At 34.6% G+C, this 14,963-nt stretch overlaps 2 protein-coding genes across 2 annotated transcripts; one reads left to right on the top strand and one right to left on the bottom strand.

The window, feature by feature from the left end:
* The first annotated feature begins 7,115 nt into the window (after positions 1 to 7,115).
* On the top strand, positions 7,116 to 8,052 carry LOC110880454 (4-coumarate--CoA ligase-like 5). The gene is made up of 4 exons (XM_022128977.2): positions 7,116 to 7,301; positions 7,429 to 7,496; positions 7,592 to 7,694; positions 7,798 to 8,052. Exons 1-4 carry the CDS (start codon positions 7,131 to 7,133, stop codon positions 7,909 to 7,911), a joined length of 456 nt encoding a protein of 151 aa, XP_021984669.1. The 5' UTR covers positions 7,116 to 7,130; the 3' UTR covers positions 7,912 to 8,052.
* An 872-nt stretch (positions 8,053 to 8,924) lies between these two features.
* On the bottom strand, positions 8,925 to 14,641 carry LOC110883864 (transcription factor VIP1). The gene is made up of 4 exons (XM_022131516.2): positions 14,094 to 14,641; positions 12,368 to 12,500; positions 10,850 to 10,934; positions 8,925 to 9,385 (listed from the first exon to the last, which is right to left on the bottom strand). Exons 1-4 carry the CDS (start codon positions 14,522 to 14,524, stop codon positions 9,144 to 9,146), a joined length of 891 nt encoding a protein of 296 aa, XP_021987208.1. The 5' UTR covers positions 14,525 to 14,641; the 3' UTR covers positions 8,925 to 9,143.
* Between the last annotated feature and the right edge of the window lie 322 nt (positions 14,642 to 14,963).

The following is a 14,963-nucleotide window of genomic DNA, read 5'->3' as shown; positions in this document are numbered from 1 at the left end:
GGGCACGATGACACCAATACTAATTCTGTCAGTAGAAAACTACTAATAAAAAAGAAGCACTTTGCCACGTGATCCTACAAACGATCTACATTTCGCTGAGGTACGTTGGAACAAGATTTCACAATCATCGGTGCACAGTCTAAACTAAGTCATAATTATTATCACTGAAAAAGGAGTCATATACCTTTGCAAATTCCCTATTCCATTTCAGTTCATTCGACATTCCTTGATAATGTCACTTAACAACGGTTATCACACAAAATTCCAGATAAAAGTTCTTATATTCCTTTCGTAGCAACTCTGACTTCTGCCTATAATAAGTTGACTTTCGTGTTCTTTTAATGGTCATCATACCATAAAGGATTCTTTCATAATAGCAAATATTGATCCATTTCGTTTCTTGGTAAATCCATACGATACACATGCACTATTTGTTGCGCATGTGGTTCATTTGAGTTATAAGACCCTAGGAAGGCTTCATTCCAAATTATTGTTTTATCCAACCTCAAATATCATTTCGCTATACTTGATCTTTGCATTGTAAACCGCGTTTTGCAAAATGATTACTCTTTGATATTTGATCGATAAATTTTTTTTTGAAAAACTCGATTTTCTTTTTGAAGGTTATACATGGTTTCTGTTGTGATCATGTCCAAACTTCCTTATTAAAACTCGTTTTATCCAAACCCAGTTAACTTGCTCTCAATACGTAATCAATTCGAAGTCCCATATGATGAATTGAAACCATCATATTCAAAATAGTCCCAACAAGCACTTCAATTCTCTTGAACCATAACATGCTTGTTTAGTCTTCGAATTCATCAAATCATTTCTTTGATCACGATCACTTTGTGATGACATTTTCACAAATTTGAAGATTGCGCTAATCTAGGATTTAATTATTTATTTATTTATATTGAATCCGCTTTGTTGATTTATTTTATGAAAGCAATCTTAACACAATTGTGTGCTAAGATAATGATCCACCATTTCATGTCCTAATTCCGTAGTCCTTACAACCTCAATCGAGCCTTTCGTGATATTTCTTACCTTATCATCATTGATCGAAAAACATTATATAAACTTAATTATATATAGGAACTTACAATATAGTATTCCTACATTTAAAATTTTTGTTAAAACCATTAAGGTATTTATATTTTACGTATAAAATTTTGTTTGAAGTATATTCTCATTTAAGTTTATGCATTTATTATTGGCAATTAATATTAGTTTTATTATTAGTAATAATATATTAATAGTAATAGTGTTAGTATTATTTTTAGATACCAGAGTTATTATCAGGGGCATGTATTGAATAGCCTAGCCTTAATTAGGCATGGACTGGCCACCTATGCTTAAACAAGGCAGCACTAACCAATAACCAACCATGATAATAACCAGTTAAGGAGAAGACATATTTTCATAAAACAAATACAAGAATTAGATGAACGAATAAAATTATTTAAATAACTATCTAAGTAGTCATGGACAAGACATTTTATAAACAATTGTTCATCTTGATTAATATTCTACAACCATTACATACTTATAGAAATTTTTATGTATATATATATTAGAATATCAAAATGTTATTTACGCCAACCAATATTTAAGTATGCTTGATATTGAAATAAACATTTATGATTTAAAATACCTTATTATAAAATCTTATAATTAAACACACTTGATTTTAAAAATGATAATCATGAGTTCTAGAATATTGGGTAAACCTATATCATTATTTTGTCAAAAGTTCCCACGGGTTTTGATATTTTAAACCTATCTATATTTATTATTCTACTTTATGATAACATAAAAAGGTATTTAATAATTAAAATATCACCTATCTTTAATCAAACATTTGATTAAAATCATCTGAATACAATTATGTATTAAGACAAAAATACACTAACTTTATTGTCTTTTCATGTATTCTTACAAATCACCCATCTCAACATATTGATTTTCTCATATCATAATTCAATATGTGACAAATCACTCTCATGCTTTGATTTCATTTTGAACCTGTCAATTCTAAGTCTTCCTCAGTTGCCAATCAAAATAAGCTTTCTTTTGACAAAGAATTTTATTGATTCTAAAAGTCCTTCACATTCAGTAATCATATATCTTTTGGCTTAAACATAAATCACCTTGGAAACTATATCATTTCATCGGAATGTCTCATCTTTTGAAATATCCAGATTCACTTCCTTGAAACTCTCGATTTCGAAAACAATAAATTTATTCGGTCATCAAACACTTTGTAGCGTCCGAATAGATTTGTAGCCTGTGCCAAACCCTACTCATGAGTCATTCGTTTGATTTGTCATATTCTTGGTACAATTATGTACTCAGATTACGATACACTGAATTCTGTTGTCCAGTACCATTTCGCAGTTTTTATTTAAATCATTAACAAATCATTTTCCATACTTCCATTCACAAATAGATACTTATCAATTCAGAATCCCCCTCAATTGATCAAAGTAAGATCATTTCGGATATTGAATCCAATTGTTTCCATAAATCATTTTTACTTTCAAAATTCATAACCCCTCAAAATATCTTTTGATTCCATTCCACGATACATTGTTTCTCTTAATTAAAAGAAGAAGCATGACCCCCAAGAAAAATATCATAGTCCAAATCTCGAGGACGAGATTTTTATTAAGGTGGGGAGGATGTAACAACTCTCACAAAGAAAAAAAAAATCAATAATTAGGATGATAATTAGTCAATAAGAAAACCCTAATTAAGACACCCAAGTAATTCTGCATAAACCCTGAAATTTCCAGAACAATCGGAATCAGGATCAGGGCCCCTAAAACTCAAGGGGGGCAAACCCTAGTTGGACGATTATCCTAAAAACGCGTTGCCTAAATCTGATTGGTCGAATCTGTTGATTCAGCATAGCTAGTCCCATGCGTGGCAACCCTATAGTCGGTTCCAACCCTTTACGGACCGTAAAGGGTTAGGCTTACGGTCCGTAAGCCTGCCAAATTTCGTGTATAAATAGCAGACATTGGCATTCGATTTCTGCTGTTCAAACGACGTTCAATTCCTCAATTGACGTCGAGTTATTCACTCTACAACACACAAATCACTAATTAGTGTAGCGGGGTGCTGCTACGATACCGGGTATTAACTCGATCGCTGTTCAATTCTTTTCTTTCCGTCAGCTTTTATTTTGTAAATAATAGCTCGGGATTTTGCCCTCTAAATCCCTAAACTCTGCCCGTTATTAGGGTAATAACTCTAATCACTGGTACGATACTTTATCCGATCGATTATAACTATCCAACGATTGTCTGAGTGCTGCTCAAATTGAGTTATACTTTGTTATTCATCGTGATTTCGACTTGAATGTTTGAAGTACTGTCCGACCTCGGACTATACTCTGTCATTCGTTGTGAATCCGCTGAATTGTTAAGTATTACACTTGTAAATCGTTGTGAGGGTTTTATCTCGTGATTGTCGTTAAAGTTGAATTGAGTTAGTACACTAATACGAGTTCCATTGTGTCTAGAAATTAGAACTCGTAATCAGGACACTGCTAGAGTATTTGGTAGCTAAGTAAACTTAATAGTTAAATAAACTTAGCAACTGGGTTAACTGAGTAGGTTAATTAATCCATTAATTAGGTTCAGTATTAATTAAGTAGGATTAATTAAGCTAAACCAGATTAATTAAGCTAAGTAAGATCTACTAATCACCTAAATAGAAATATATATATATATAAATATAAATAGATAATATCAAAGGAAGGTGCTAGGAAGGTGTAAGAGGATAGACATCTGTGTATAGGAAGCTTCCTAGAAAATACATAAGTAACTTCCTAGAAAAGCTATAGGAAACTTCCTAGAAATACAAGGGAAACTTCCTAGAAATTTCCTTTTCCTACCTATAAATAAAAGCTTAGGAATTCATTTTCCTTTGCTCATTTCTCTTCTTCTTTACTCTATACGTTGGTGTTATAACCAATAATCACCAAAGCGAAGTTCTATCTGATCGATTCAAGAACCAACTAACGGATGCCAAAGTACTATACTTTGTGAGTTCGTTAAACGGATGCCAAAGTACTATACTTTGTGAGTTCGTTAAACGGATGCCAAAGTACTATACTTTGTGAGTTCGTTAAACGGATGCCAAAGTACTATACCTTGTGATTTCGGTAAACGGAATCCAAAGTGTTACACTTTGTGAAATTCGTTAAGGTTCGAATCTCGTGACTACCGTTAAGGTTTGATTTGGGTTTTACACAAATACGTATTCCATTCTGTTAAACTATATAACTACCAAAAAAATACTCCCAACTACACACTCACAATCAAACAAACCATTAAATCATCAGAAGATCCAGAATAATAAAGTACATGCTTAATTACCGGAAGAAGTAGAATCAAGAAGCTTGTTAACTCAATCTTGCATGCTTATAAAGTGAGTCATTCTTCTTTTTAACTGTTTTCTCACCGTTTGTGAGTAAGTATTACAAAACTTCAAGTTATTTTCAAAGGTTATAATTACAGGGATTAAGTCTTTGTAATCACCAAATTACAGCTAGTATGTGGGGTATTGTGCACATTACTATTTTTATCACTCTAGGTGAGTGAGTATCACTCTAGGTGAGTGAACCGTCACGATTGGGGCGACGGGACCCAATAGTGGTATGACCACAGTCACAGATCCGGTCGAGTGACAAATACCTATTCTTGATAATTGGTTGATAAAAACATTGTAATCGCTCTTAATACTGTAAATTATAACAAATTTGTTTTTGTGCAAACTGAATGAACTCACTCAGTATTTCCCCGCTGACAAAACCTTTTTAAAACGTGTTACAGGTAATTACAGTATATTGGAGTAAGAATTGGATCCAGCACTGAAGGACTTCAAGAAGTGGCTTATTTTATTAATTAAATCAACTTAAGAAATATTGTTTTTATTAAAAGCTACCTTTGTAAAACATGGAATTCATTCCATCTATTTAAATAAAATCCGGTGTTTTCTAAACTCTGATATTTTTCCTAACTCACGGTCCTGATGAAATTTCCGCTGCAATGTTTTTCAAAAATAACCACCGGTACCACTGGACTGCTCACGGCACCCGATTCCGTCCAGGGTGGGTCGGGGCCGTGACAGTGGGGAAGGTTAATGAGTGGGGAAGGTTGAGGATGGTGCCGAAGGTTAAATTGTGGAGCGAAGGTTCATGAGTGAGGAAGGTTAAATGTGTGGGGAAGGTTAATGAAGATATTTCTCAAACTAAAATCTTATCTTTTCTACTGACACGCATAAGCTTTTGGTCAAATCCACACCATACTCTTTCAAAAACCCATGCTTATCTTACCAACCCATAATGCCCTCTGTCAACTTTTGTCAAATAATTATTATAAAAATCCTTAACACTTCAACAAAGTTCAACCAAAAATCAAACACAGAATATATATGAAGAACAAGATGAACATTTTGAAGATATAAAGAACACAAAGAATGTTCCGGTAAACTTATGAGTTTTCCGGTGAAGCGAAAAATTTCCGAACAGAATTTTGCTTGAAACTTCACTAAAAAACCTTAACACATCATACTTAAAAGAGTTTTAAACAAGGTTTCCTATGAACTAACAACAAAAACACAAAGATTTTCGAAGTTGAAGACAAATTTTCCAGAAAATGTAAACTTCAAGGAACCCGAAAAACACCCGAAAACAACTCGGTTTTAACAAGGAGAAGAGTCAAGGCTCTGATACCACTTGTATATAGATGAGAAGAGTTCAAGTACAAGATTACACAATATATGATTAACACACTAAAACTCTCTCTCAGTTCTCTCGGGTTCTCACTCAATTCTGTCTCTCTCTATTTTGTGTCTTCAGTATTGCTGTTTATATACTGAAGTGGTCGACGAACTTTAACATGTGCGATGAACCTTCCATATGTGATGAAGGTGATAACCTTCGTCACCTTCACATCTTTGACGAAGGTTGATACTTCGCCATATTGGAACCTTCGTCATATGTATGCATGTATAAGTCTTCGTTGGATTCAAGACTTCGTCAAGTCAGGCCCAAACAATAAATGTATTGGCCTAAAATGTGAGAAGTAGATTGGCCCAAGTGACATTCTGATTGGCCCAAAGCTAAATGCACGAACAGTTTGACCATTTGCATGTATTTTCTTCTACATGACATCATTATGATGATGTCATGGTGATGTGGCTCCTCGGGAAGGCTCGCGGCTCTCCGTGCTTCGCGTGTCGAACTCTGGGGCGTACGACGGAGGAATGTCGTGGCGTCGGGCTTGAGCCGAACCTAACCGAGTCGAACCGAACCGAGTCGTGTCCACTTAATATGTATCAACAGTTTCTAATGCTATAATTATTCATGAAATTTTTATTTATAAGGTTTTTCATCTATATATCAGGTACTTTGTTAGTTTTTGTTAAAACACATTAGCTTATGAACTTCAATGAGATTATGCAATTGCAGAATGCGTGTAGTGGTTGATGGCTTTTATTTCTCTATTGAAAGAACGGTTCAAGAGATGGTAGGCTGCTCATTAACCTAAGAATACAATTCAGGGTCTTTTTAATTTGAAATAACCTAAGAATAGACCCTCATTAAGCTTAAGTAGGATGCTCCTAATACCTTCAGAGAAGTTTTTAGCCAATCTATAAAAACAACCCATGTTAAGATCACGAAAACAACTTTTTTTGCACAATTGTATGCTTGGTATATACAACTAATAAAACAAATCTTTGTTTAATCTTTAAGAAAGCAATGGTAATTTTGAAACATGGGCAATATTGACTAAGAAATCTGTTCTTTGATTACATACATCTCAATATTTTGACATCAACAAATAACTTGCCTCTTCGATAATAGGTGCCATGTTAAGTATCAATCACTTGCTTTTTTTGTTGGTGGTAATTATAGGTAGTTAAATCTAGTGCTTTATAGCTATAGTGCTATACTACTAATTAGCAAACAAATATCATATTTCGTGTATGTAAAATAATTCGTTGACATTTAGTGGTCAACAAATGATACATGATAGTTCATTATGATGATGCATTAAGGTACACTTTGATGAGGATTCCGATTATGAGTTGTCCGATTCTGGTTGAGATCTCCTATGTTCATAAATGATGTTCTTGCAGGTTACTTTAGTAATCCGGAGGCAACCGCGTCTACTTTAGACTCAACCAGATGGCTAAGAACCAGAGACCTATGCTACATTGATGAAGACGGGTTCATCTTCGTGGTCGATAGATTAAAAGAGCTCATCAAATATAAGGGGTATCAGGTAACTGTCGCAACTCTCTCATAACATATTAACATATGGGACAAGTTTGAACCTGTGCCCTTTGAAGGATAAACATAATGCAGGCTTTTTGCAATAAAGAATGTTTTTTTTTTTAAATCTTTAATAGGTGCCTCCAACAGAACTCGAAGCTTTGCTGCTAACACACCCTGAAATCGACGATTGTGCTGTGATCCCGTAAGTTTACAATTCTATTTTTTCTTTACCACAGGCCCACTTGTACTCACCGATAGATCGCAACTTAAATTATGTTTTTATGATGTGTCCCATAGGTTTCCTGACAAGGATGTAGGGCAGTTTCCGATGGCGTATGTGGTGAGGAAAAATGGAAGTGGTCTAACTGAAAAGGGCGTTATGGACTTCGTTTCTAAACAGGTAATTATTTTATTCCAGCTTTCAGTCATAAAGTTTGCGGTTTTTTTTTAACATATTTCAACCAAATATATGAGTATAATCATGAATGCTATGCTTGCTACAGGTGGCTCCGTACAAGAGAATAAGGCGAGTAGCCTTCATCGGGTCGGTCCCGAAGAACCCGTCTGGGAAGATTCTGAGGAAAGATCTGATACAACTTGCAACTTCCAAATTGTAATAAGGAATATGAAGATACGTGGGCTTTTTGAGATGCAAGAGGAAAGATCTGAACATCTTAGGCTCAAGAATTACTGTTTGTTTCTGTTTGTATAATATTTCAGTTTCAAGCTATAGATTATAGAGATTTAGAGGAACAAAGTTATTATCCAGAAAGATTCTTTTCAAATTTATATTAGTTAAAATTGGCCAAGTTTTAGAAAAAAAACAGCAATTCTTTGTACTAAGATGTTAAATACATAAAAATCTTTTAACATCTTGATGATAATTTCGTAATACAACCATTTAGAGTTGTGGTTAGTTAATGTTAAATATAAACAAGCTGGCAATGAGTCGAACCGAGCTGACATGCTTCAAGCCCAAACACTTAATCATCTTTTTACTAAGATGTTAAATACATAAAAATCTTAAGTATTATGCGAATGTGAATTCATTAAATAACTTCATCATATTTTACATATAAACGTAGGCTTACATTCAATTTTACGTCCATCGGACGGGTGTCCACCTAGTTCATATATAATACGACCTTTCTCTCTCCCAATGCGTGTAATATCATTTTGTGTACTTAGACCAAGCGTAATGGGGCGTTTTTTTTTTTAAATTTTTGCTTTATAACGCCCTATAACGCCCCGCCTACCATTACGGTAGGCGTTATAGGGCGTGATTTTTGAAAAAAATTCCTCCCGGCGTTTAAATTAAAACGCTCCTCAACACTTGAACCACCCAATCAACCTCTTTGCTTTTTTTACCAACCACTCACCATCCACTTGTTTGTTTTTTTTTTTTTTTTTTTTTTTTTTTTTGTTAATGATTGAATGGGGCATTATACCCACTACACCACTTTTGCTATAATGCCCCCTTGCTGACTAGGACGCCACATGGCGCAAAACGCCCCATGGTGGGGGCATTATAACCTTCTACCACTACGCATGGTCTTAGTGCTTTAGTTGCCTCTTGAAGTTGTAAGGGGGAAATCATCAAGAACTAACACTTATTAAACAAATTTAGGTGTTACCGCTTAAAAGTTTCAATTGAGTCATATTTCTCCAAGTTGGGTTTACATTACCATTTAAACAACCTCGAAAATATGTATCCACGTCCCCTGTTATCTACAAGATGAACATCTCCCATTTCGACAAAAAAAAAAAAAAAAAAAAAAAAAAAGGACATATAAAACCTTCACAGTACACCCGGTTGACCCAGGTTGACTCTTTATGTCATAGTTACCGCTTAGTTGAAGTCCATGAAGGTAGGTCGAGGTGGTCGGTTAGTGGTTGAATCAGGCATCCGATGCTGCTGCTGTTGTGGTGGTGGCTGCTGAGTGTTTGGGTTAGTGAAGTGATGAAACATTTGCAGGTGTGGTGAATGCTGAGGTGGCAACGATTGGTTGTAGTACATTCCGTTATGTGGTCGCGTTTGACCCGTCTCGATTTTCAGCCGCTGCACTTCTGCTCTCAGGGTTTCACTTAAAGCTGTATAATGAGATGTTCAGCAATATTTTTTTAACGATTATATAGGCAAAAGATCAAATACAAATAATCTTAACATACTAAACATACAAATTGAAGGAAAACCCAAAAAGACAAGGTGGCATTTTTGTAATTACCACCAACTATCAAAGTTACAACCAAAAATACCTAAAAAAACACAAATTTTTTTTTAACATTTTTTATTAAAAAATCGCTACATTTCGTTAGCAAAAAGAAAAATATTTTTTTTTTGGCTGCTACTAAAAGTAGCGATTTTTTAATAAAAAATGTTAAAAAAATAAAATAAAATAATTTGTGTGTTTTTTTGTATTTTTTTAGATTTTTTTAGGTTTTTTGGGGGTTTAGTATTTAGCATTTTAGCTTGGGGGGGGGGGGGGGGGGGTAGGTTTTTTTGGGGGTGGGGGGAGTGGTTAGGTTTTTTTAGGTATATTTGTAGAGTAACTTTGATAGTTATTGATAATTACAAAAATGCCACCTTGTCTTTTTGAGTTTTCCTTCAATTTGTATGTTTAGTATGTTAAGATTATTTGTACAAGAACTTTACCCTATGTGAAATTGTTTAATGCAAATCAGATTAGGGGTTTCGCGGTCCAGTTCGGCTGGTTTTGACAAAAACTCTAGGTTGAACCACTAAATATGGTTTTAAGTAACGAGAAACCAAACCTGCCGAGGTGAGTGGATCGGTTGAACCAACCGGTTTTACCCGTTTTGCGGGTTTAACGGTTCGGTTTTGGAATGATTTATATTATTTTATTTTATTTAGAATCCAATTTGTATTTAAATTTTTAGAAGAGTAAAATGCCATTTTAGTCCCTGAGGTTTGGCCAGTCTTGTGACTTTCGTCCAAAGGTTTGTTTTTCCGCATCTGGATCCAAAAGGTTTGAAGTCTTGTCATTTTCATCCGGCTCGTTAACTCATTCATATTTCTCCAAGTTAGGGGCATTTCCGTCATTATTGTTAACTTAAAGAGCAATTCGGTTTTTTTCAGGGGTTTTCAGTCTTTTTACATAAAGTGGAAAAGACCGAATTGCCCTTTTAAGTTAACAAAAAAGACAGAAATACCCTTTACATAACGGAGAAAAAATGGATGGAGTTAACGAGCCGGATAAAAATGGCAAGATTTCAAACCTTTTGGATCCAGATGCAGAAAAACAAACCTTTGAATGAAAATGGCATTTTACTCTTTTTAAAATGATAAAGATGATTCATTACTATAATACATATACGTAACTACATAACGTTAATTGGTCGGTTCCAAGTTTTAAACCGCACCAAACAATTGGATCTCAAACCGGCTGACTTGCTTCAGTTTGGGCGGTTCGGCCAGTTTCAGCGGTTTATGAACGCCTCTAAATTAGATAATCAAATCAGGTTGCTTGATATATTATTTAATCAATTTTACTTTGAAATAAATATACGCCAATCGAAGTATTAATAAATATTTACCATCTCTGAGTTTTGCCTCTTGTTCCATTGCTTGTAACCGCAGCTTGAGTTCCTTGTTTTCAGAAGTTAGACCGGTCGTATCCCTCTGCAATGCATCACAATTAGCATATAGCGGTCAATAGCAACAAGCTACCTATATGCTGCGTAGCGATAACGATGAAATAGCGCCTGCTATTTCATGTTTAGCGATAAAGTAGAGAAACAGAAAAAAATGTATGTTATCGAGCAGTGGAGATGAGAAAAGAAAATTCTAAAAAAAAATGAAAAAAATAAAATGTGGCTATTTATCGCTATATAATATATAGCAACATATAATCTAGCTTCTATTAGCATATATAACAAATTATATCTTTGATAATTATTATTATTAACCTATAAATAAGCAACTTGAATATGCATACATGTGTTGTAATATGTGCTTAGGGAGTTTTTCAAAAAAAAAAAAACTAGAATTTTCCTTTTTAACCCTAAAGTTTTAATCTTTAACAATTTAAGTTTAAAGTCTAATCTTTGTTTCCTTTTTAACCCTAAAGTTTTAATCTTTAACAATTTAAGTTTACAGTTTTAATCTTTGCTAATTTAACCCTTTTGATTAATTTGATTTTTCACTTCTAATTCAAAAGTTTCTATCTTATACGATTTAACTCCTTCGATTAATTTGATTTTTCACTTCTAATTCAAAAGTTTCCATCTTTTGCAATTTAACCACTTTGATTTTTTTTACTTATGTGTAGTAATCTTGGCTTTGGGGGTTTTTCAAACAAAAAATGGTTATGCATATGGTTGTTAAAACCTTGGCTTTTGGGGGTTTTTTTAAAAAAAAATTGATTTTTTTACTTTTCACCCAAAATATTTCATAAATTACTTTTAACCCAAAACTATTTGTTTTTTTACTTTTAACACAAAACTTTTTATCTTTTGCAATATATCCTCACAACTTTTTTTTTTACTTTCAGCTTTGGTCCTTTATAGTTTTTGTTTTCCGCAAATTTTTCGCTTTGTGCTTCGTTCTAAATTTTGTGACTTAACACATCAGAACGTGCGTCTTTGTTTTAACGTTTTTATGTTTCGTTCTAAATTTTACGAGTTAACACGACACAACGTGCGTGTGTGGGTGAACGTTTTTACATCGTCTATTTTTTCCCTTTTGACAGGTTCAACATAACGTGCGCGTCTTAAATCGACTTAGTTATAACTAAAGAATCCCCGCCGCATTGCGGCGGGCCGTAATTCTAGTTTATATTAAAAAGAAAAAGTGTTTAATGGATCAGCCAGCCAATCCGACCCGACCCATTAAACATGTACTAAACGTTACCCATTAGACCATATACCAAGTTAACCGATCCATTTTTTTCAAGTGAAAGGGGCACGAACTACGAAACTCAAAATCCAAACTACAATTGTTCAGATACTTCTACTCAAATTTCTTATCAAATAGATGTACATGTATTTAAACTCGAATATATAAATTGAAAATATTAAAAATATTTAGTAATTAATATAAGACAGACAATCTACCTGGAGCATTGTCACTTGGGTAGAGAGCGTTGTTGCCTCGTTTTGAAGGGTCTGCACTTTCCTCTCCAACTCGCTCGTATACCTTATTTTCCTCTCTTTAGAACGAGCAGCCGATTGTCTGTTTGCAAGAATCCTACAAACAACAACAAGTCGAAGTTGTAAGAATCACGAGCATTTTTTTAGAATTAAATGTCATTTTAGTCCCTGTGGTTTGGGCCATTTTGCCAGTTTAGTCCAAAGGTTTCATTTTTCGCCTGTGGGTACAAAAAGGTTTCATCGTTGCCATTTTAGTCCTTTAGGTCAACTTCATCCATTTTTTCTGCCAACGAGAAGGGCAATTCGGTCATCTGATATGTAATTCTGTTAAGTAGAAGGGCAATTCGGCCATATAAAATGACCGAATTACCCTTCTCATTAATAGAAAAAATGGATGAAGTTAATCCAGTGGACTAAAATGGCAACGGTGAAACCTTTTTGGGCCCACAGGCGAAAAATGAAACCTATGGACCAAACTAGCAAAATAGCCAAAACCACAGGGACTAAAATGGCATTTAACTATTTTAACATTATTTACGAAAGTAATAGATCAAATAAGGGCAAAATGCATATACTAAACTTTCAATTTACCATTGATAATCGATGAGAACTAACAATTTGGCCCCTAAATTATCAATACAATCATAATCAAGTTAAATAAAGGATAGAACTTTGAGATCAAAACTATGGGATAACACTAAACTTTAAGTGGCGAAACGGGCGGATTGGGTTGGCAACGGTTCAAGAGGGTTTCTAGCCAAATTGGGTTCGGGTCAAAACAAGTTATGACCAAAATGTGTTTGATCCAAAACAGGCGGCTTTTAAAATAATAATTTTGTTTAGGACAAAACGAGTTCCAACCAAAATGAGTTCGGGTCAAAATGACGGCTTTAAAAACCAACTTTGTCCGGGTCAAAACAGATTATGACCAAAATGAGTTCGAGTCAAATCAAGTGGCTTTAAAAAAATCAATTTTGTTCATTTCAAAACATGTTCCGAACAAAATGAGTTCAGGTCAATATGACGGCTTTAATAGAACATCTTTCTCTTAGTCAAAACAGGTTCTGAACAAAATGAGTTCGGGTAAAAACAGGCTTCTTTGCTTTAAAAAAAAGGCAAATTGGATTTAAATAATCCATTCTAGCAGTTTTTGCCCAATAATAATCCCAACTGAGTTTATTCCCGCCAGTGGTCCAACCTTTTCCATTTTGTTTATATAATGGTCCACCGTTAAAAAAACATAACTGAGTTAAGTTTTTTTCCGAATTATAAACTGACGTTTTAGGGCTTTTGATCAGAACGAGTATACGAGTCGACTGATGTAAAATTTACCTCGAAACAGTGCTCTAAACGAAGAAAACGGTACTTCAACTCGGGTGTTTAAACTTTTAATTAACAAAACTCAAGCCGTTTGGAGCACCGTATTGAAATAAGTTTTACATCAATCGACTCGTATCCTTGTTCTGATCAAAAGCCCTTGAACAACGATTTGTAATTTGGAAAAAGATTATATCTTTATATCTTCAAACACTAAATATCTTCATCTAACAAATTAAAATATCATAAATTCATCAAGAAATGAACAAATCATACCCCAATTAAACAACCAACAAAAAATATCATATAAAACTATAAACCACAAAATTAAAAAAAAAAAAAAAAAAAAAAAAAAAAAAAAAAAAGATTAAACCTTTTAGCTCTTTTAGGATCAATCAAAGCAAGTTCAGCCAACTTTTCCGGTGCAAGTGCTTTCTTCGAATTATCCACCATCATCAACACCGAATCCCCTTCAAACGACGCCGTTCCACCCCCACCCCCACCCCCCTCACCAAACCCTAACCCTAACTCATTAAAAAACCCTGCATCCACCGACAAACTCCGGCCATGACTCACCGGCGGCCTACTCGCCGTCGACTTAACAACCTCCGACGACTCTCCGGACGACTCGCCGGTGGTGGTTGGGTACACACCGTCAGAGGAAAGCGACGGTAACTCGATTCCGGCGAAGTTGAAGTCTGCAACGACGTCGTCGAGAAGGATGTCGTCGTCCGGGAACCGGAAAAACGTCTCCGATTGGGCTCTCCGGTGAGCGGTTGGTTTTCCGGCGAACTTTGGGTCCATAAGTTTGTTTCCGGCGAGTTTTTTTCCGGTAAAGTTTTTAAGTTGTATGAGTTGTGTTTTATTATTAAAATAAAATAAAATGTTGTTGTGAAGAGATATATGGTGATAAAATGGGTGTGTGTTTTTTGATGATATGATTATCGGTTGTATTTGTACTTATAACTAGTTTTATGTCCAGATTGTGTTGTGAGGCGTTAAGCCGAATATTTTTCAATTTGGTAAAATGTACGTTCGTGTTTCGGGTTACATGTACACAATGTTTTTAGAACCGAACGATAAACCGGTCTCCTTACTAGTTCAGATGTCTGACCGGACGTAAGAACCGAGAGATGTCTTAAATATTATAAAATTATAGGGCTGTAAACGAACCGAACGAACACGAACAAGGCCATGTTCGTGTTCGTTCGTTAAGGAAATTAACATGTTCGCGAACTGTTCA

Source organism: Helianthus annuus, chromosome 10, assembly GCF_002127325.2.
Source record: "Helianthus annuus cultivar XRQ/B chromosome 10, HanXRQr2.0-SUNRISE, whole genome shotgun sequence".
In the NCBI taxonomy this organism is placed as follows: Eukaryota; Viridiplantae; Streptophyta; class Magnoliopsida; order Asterales; family Asteraceae; genus Helianthus; species Helianthus annuus.
The sequence above is the reverse complement of the archived record's forward strand: the minus strand, read 5'-3'. Positions and strand labels throughout refer to the sequence as shown.

Excerpts from the sequence above, each read along its gene's own strand:
- LOC110880454 (XM_022128977.2), top strand. The coding sequence starts at position 7,131 with ATGTTCATAAATGATGTTCTTGCAGGTTACTTTAGTAATCCGGAGGCA. Across the intron at positions 7,497-7,591 it reads GACGATTGTGCTGTGATCCC|GTTTCCTGACAAGGATGTAG; the intron begins GTAAGTTTACAA and ends TGTGTCCCATAG. Across the intron at positions 7,695-7,797 it reads TGGACTTCGTTTCTAAACAG|GTGGCTCCGTACAAGAGAAT; the intron begins GTAATTATTTTA and ends TGCTTGCTACAG.
- LOC110883864 (XM_022131516.2), bottom strand. The coding sequence starts at position 14,524 with ATGGACCCAAAGTTCGCCGGAAAACCAACCGCTCACCGGAGAGCCCAA. Across the intron at positions 12,501-14,093 it reads GATCCTAAAAGAGCTAAAAG|GATTCTTGCAAACAGACAAT; the intron begins GTTTAATCTTTT and ends TGTTGTTTGTAG. Across the intron at positions 10,935-12,367 it reads CCCAAGTGACAATGCTCCAG|AGGGATACGACCGGTCTAAC; the intron begins GTAGATTGTCTG and ends GATGCATTGCAG.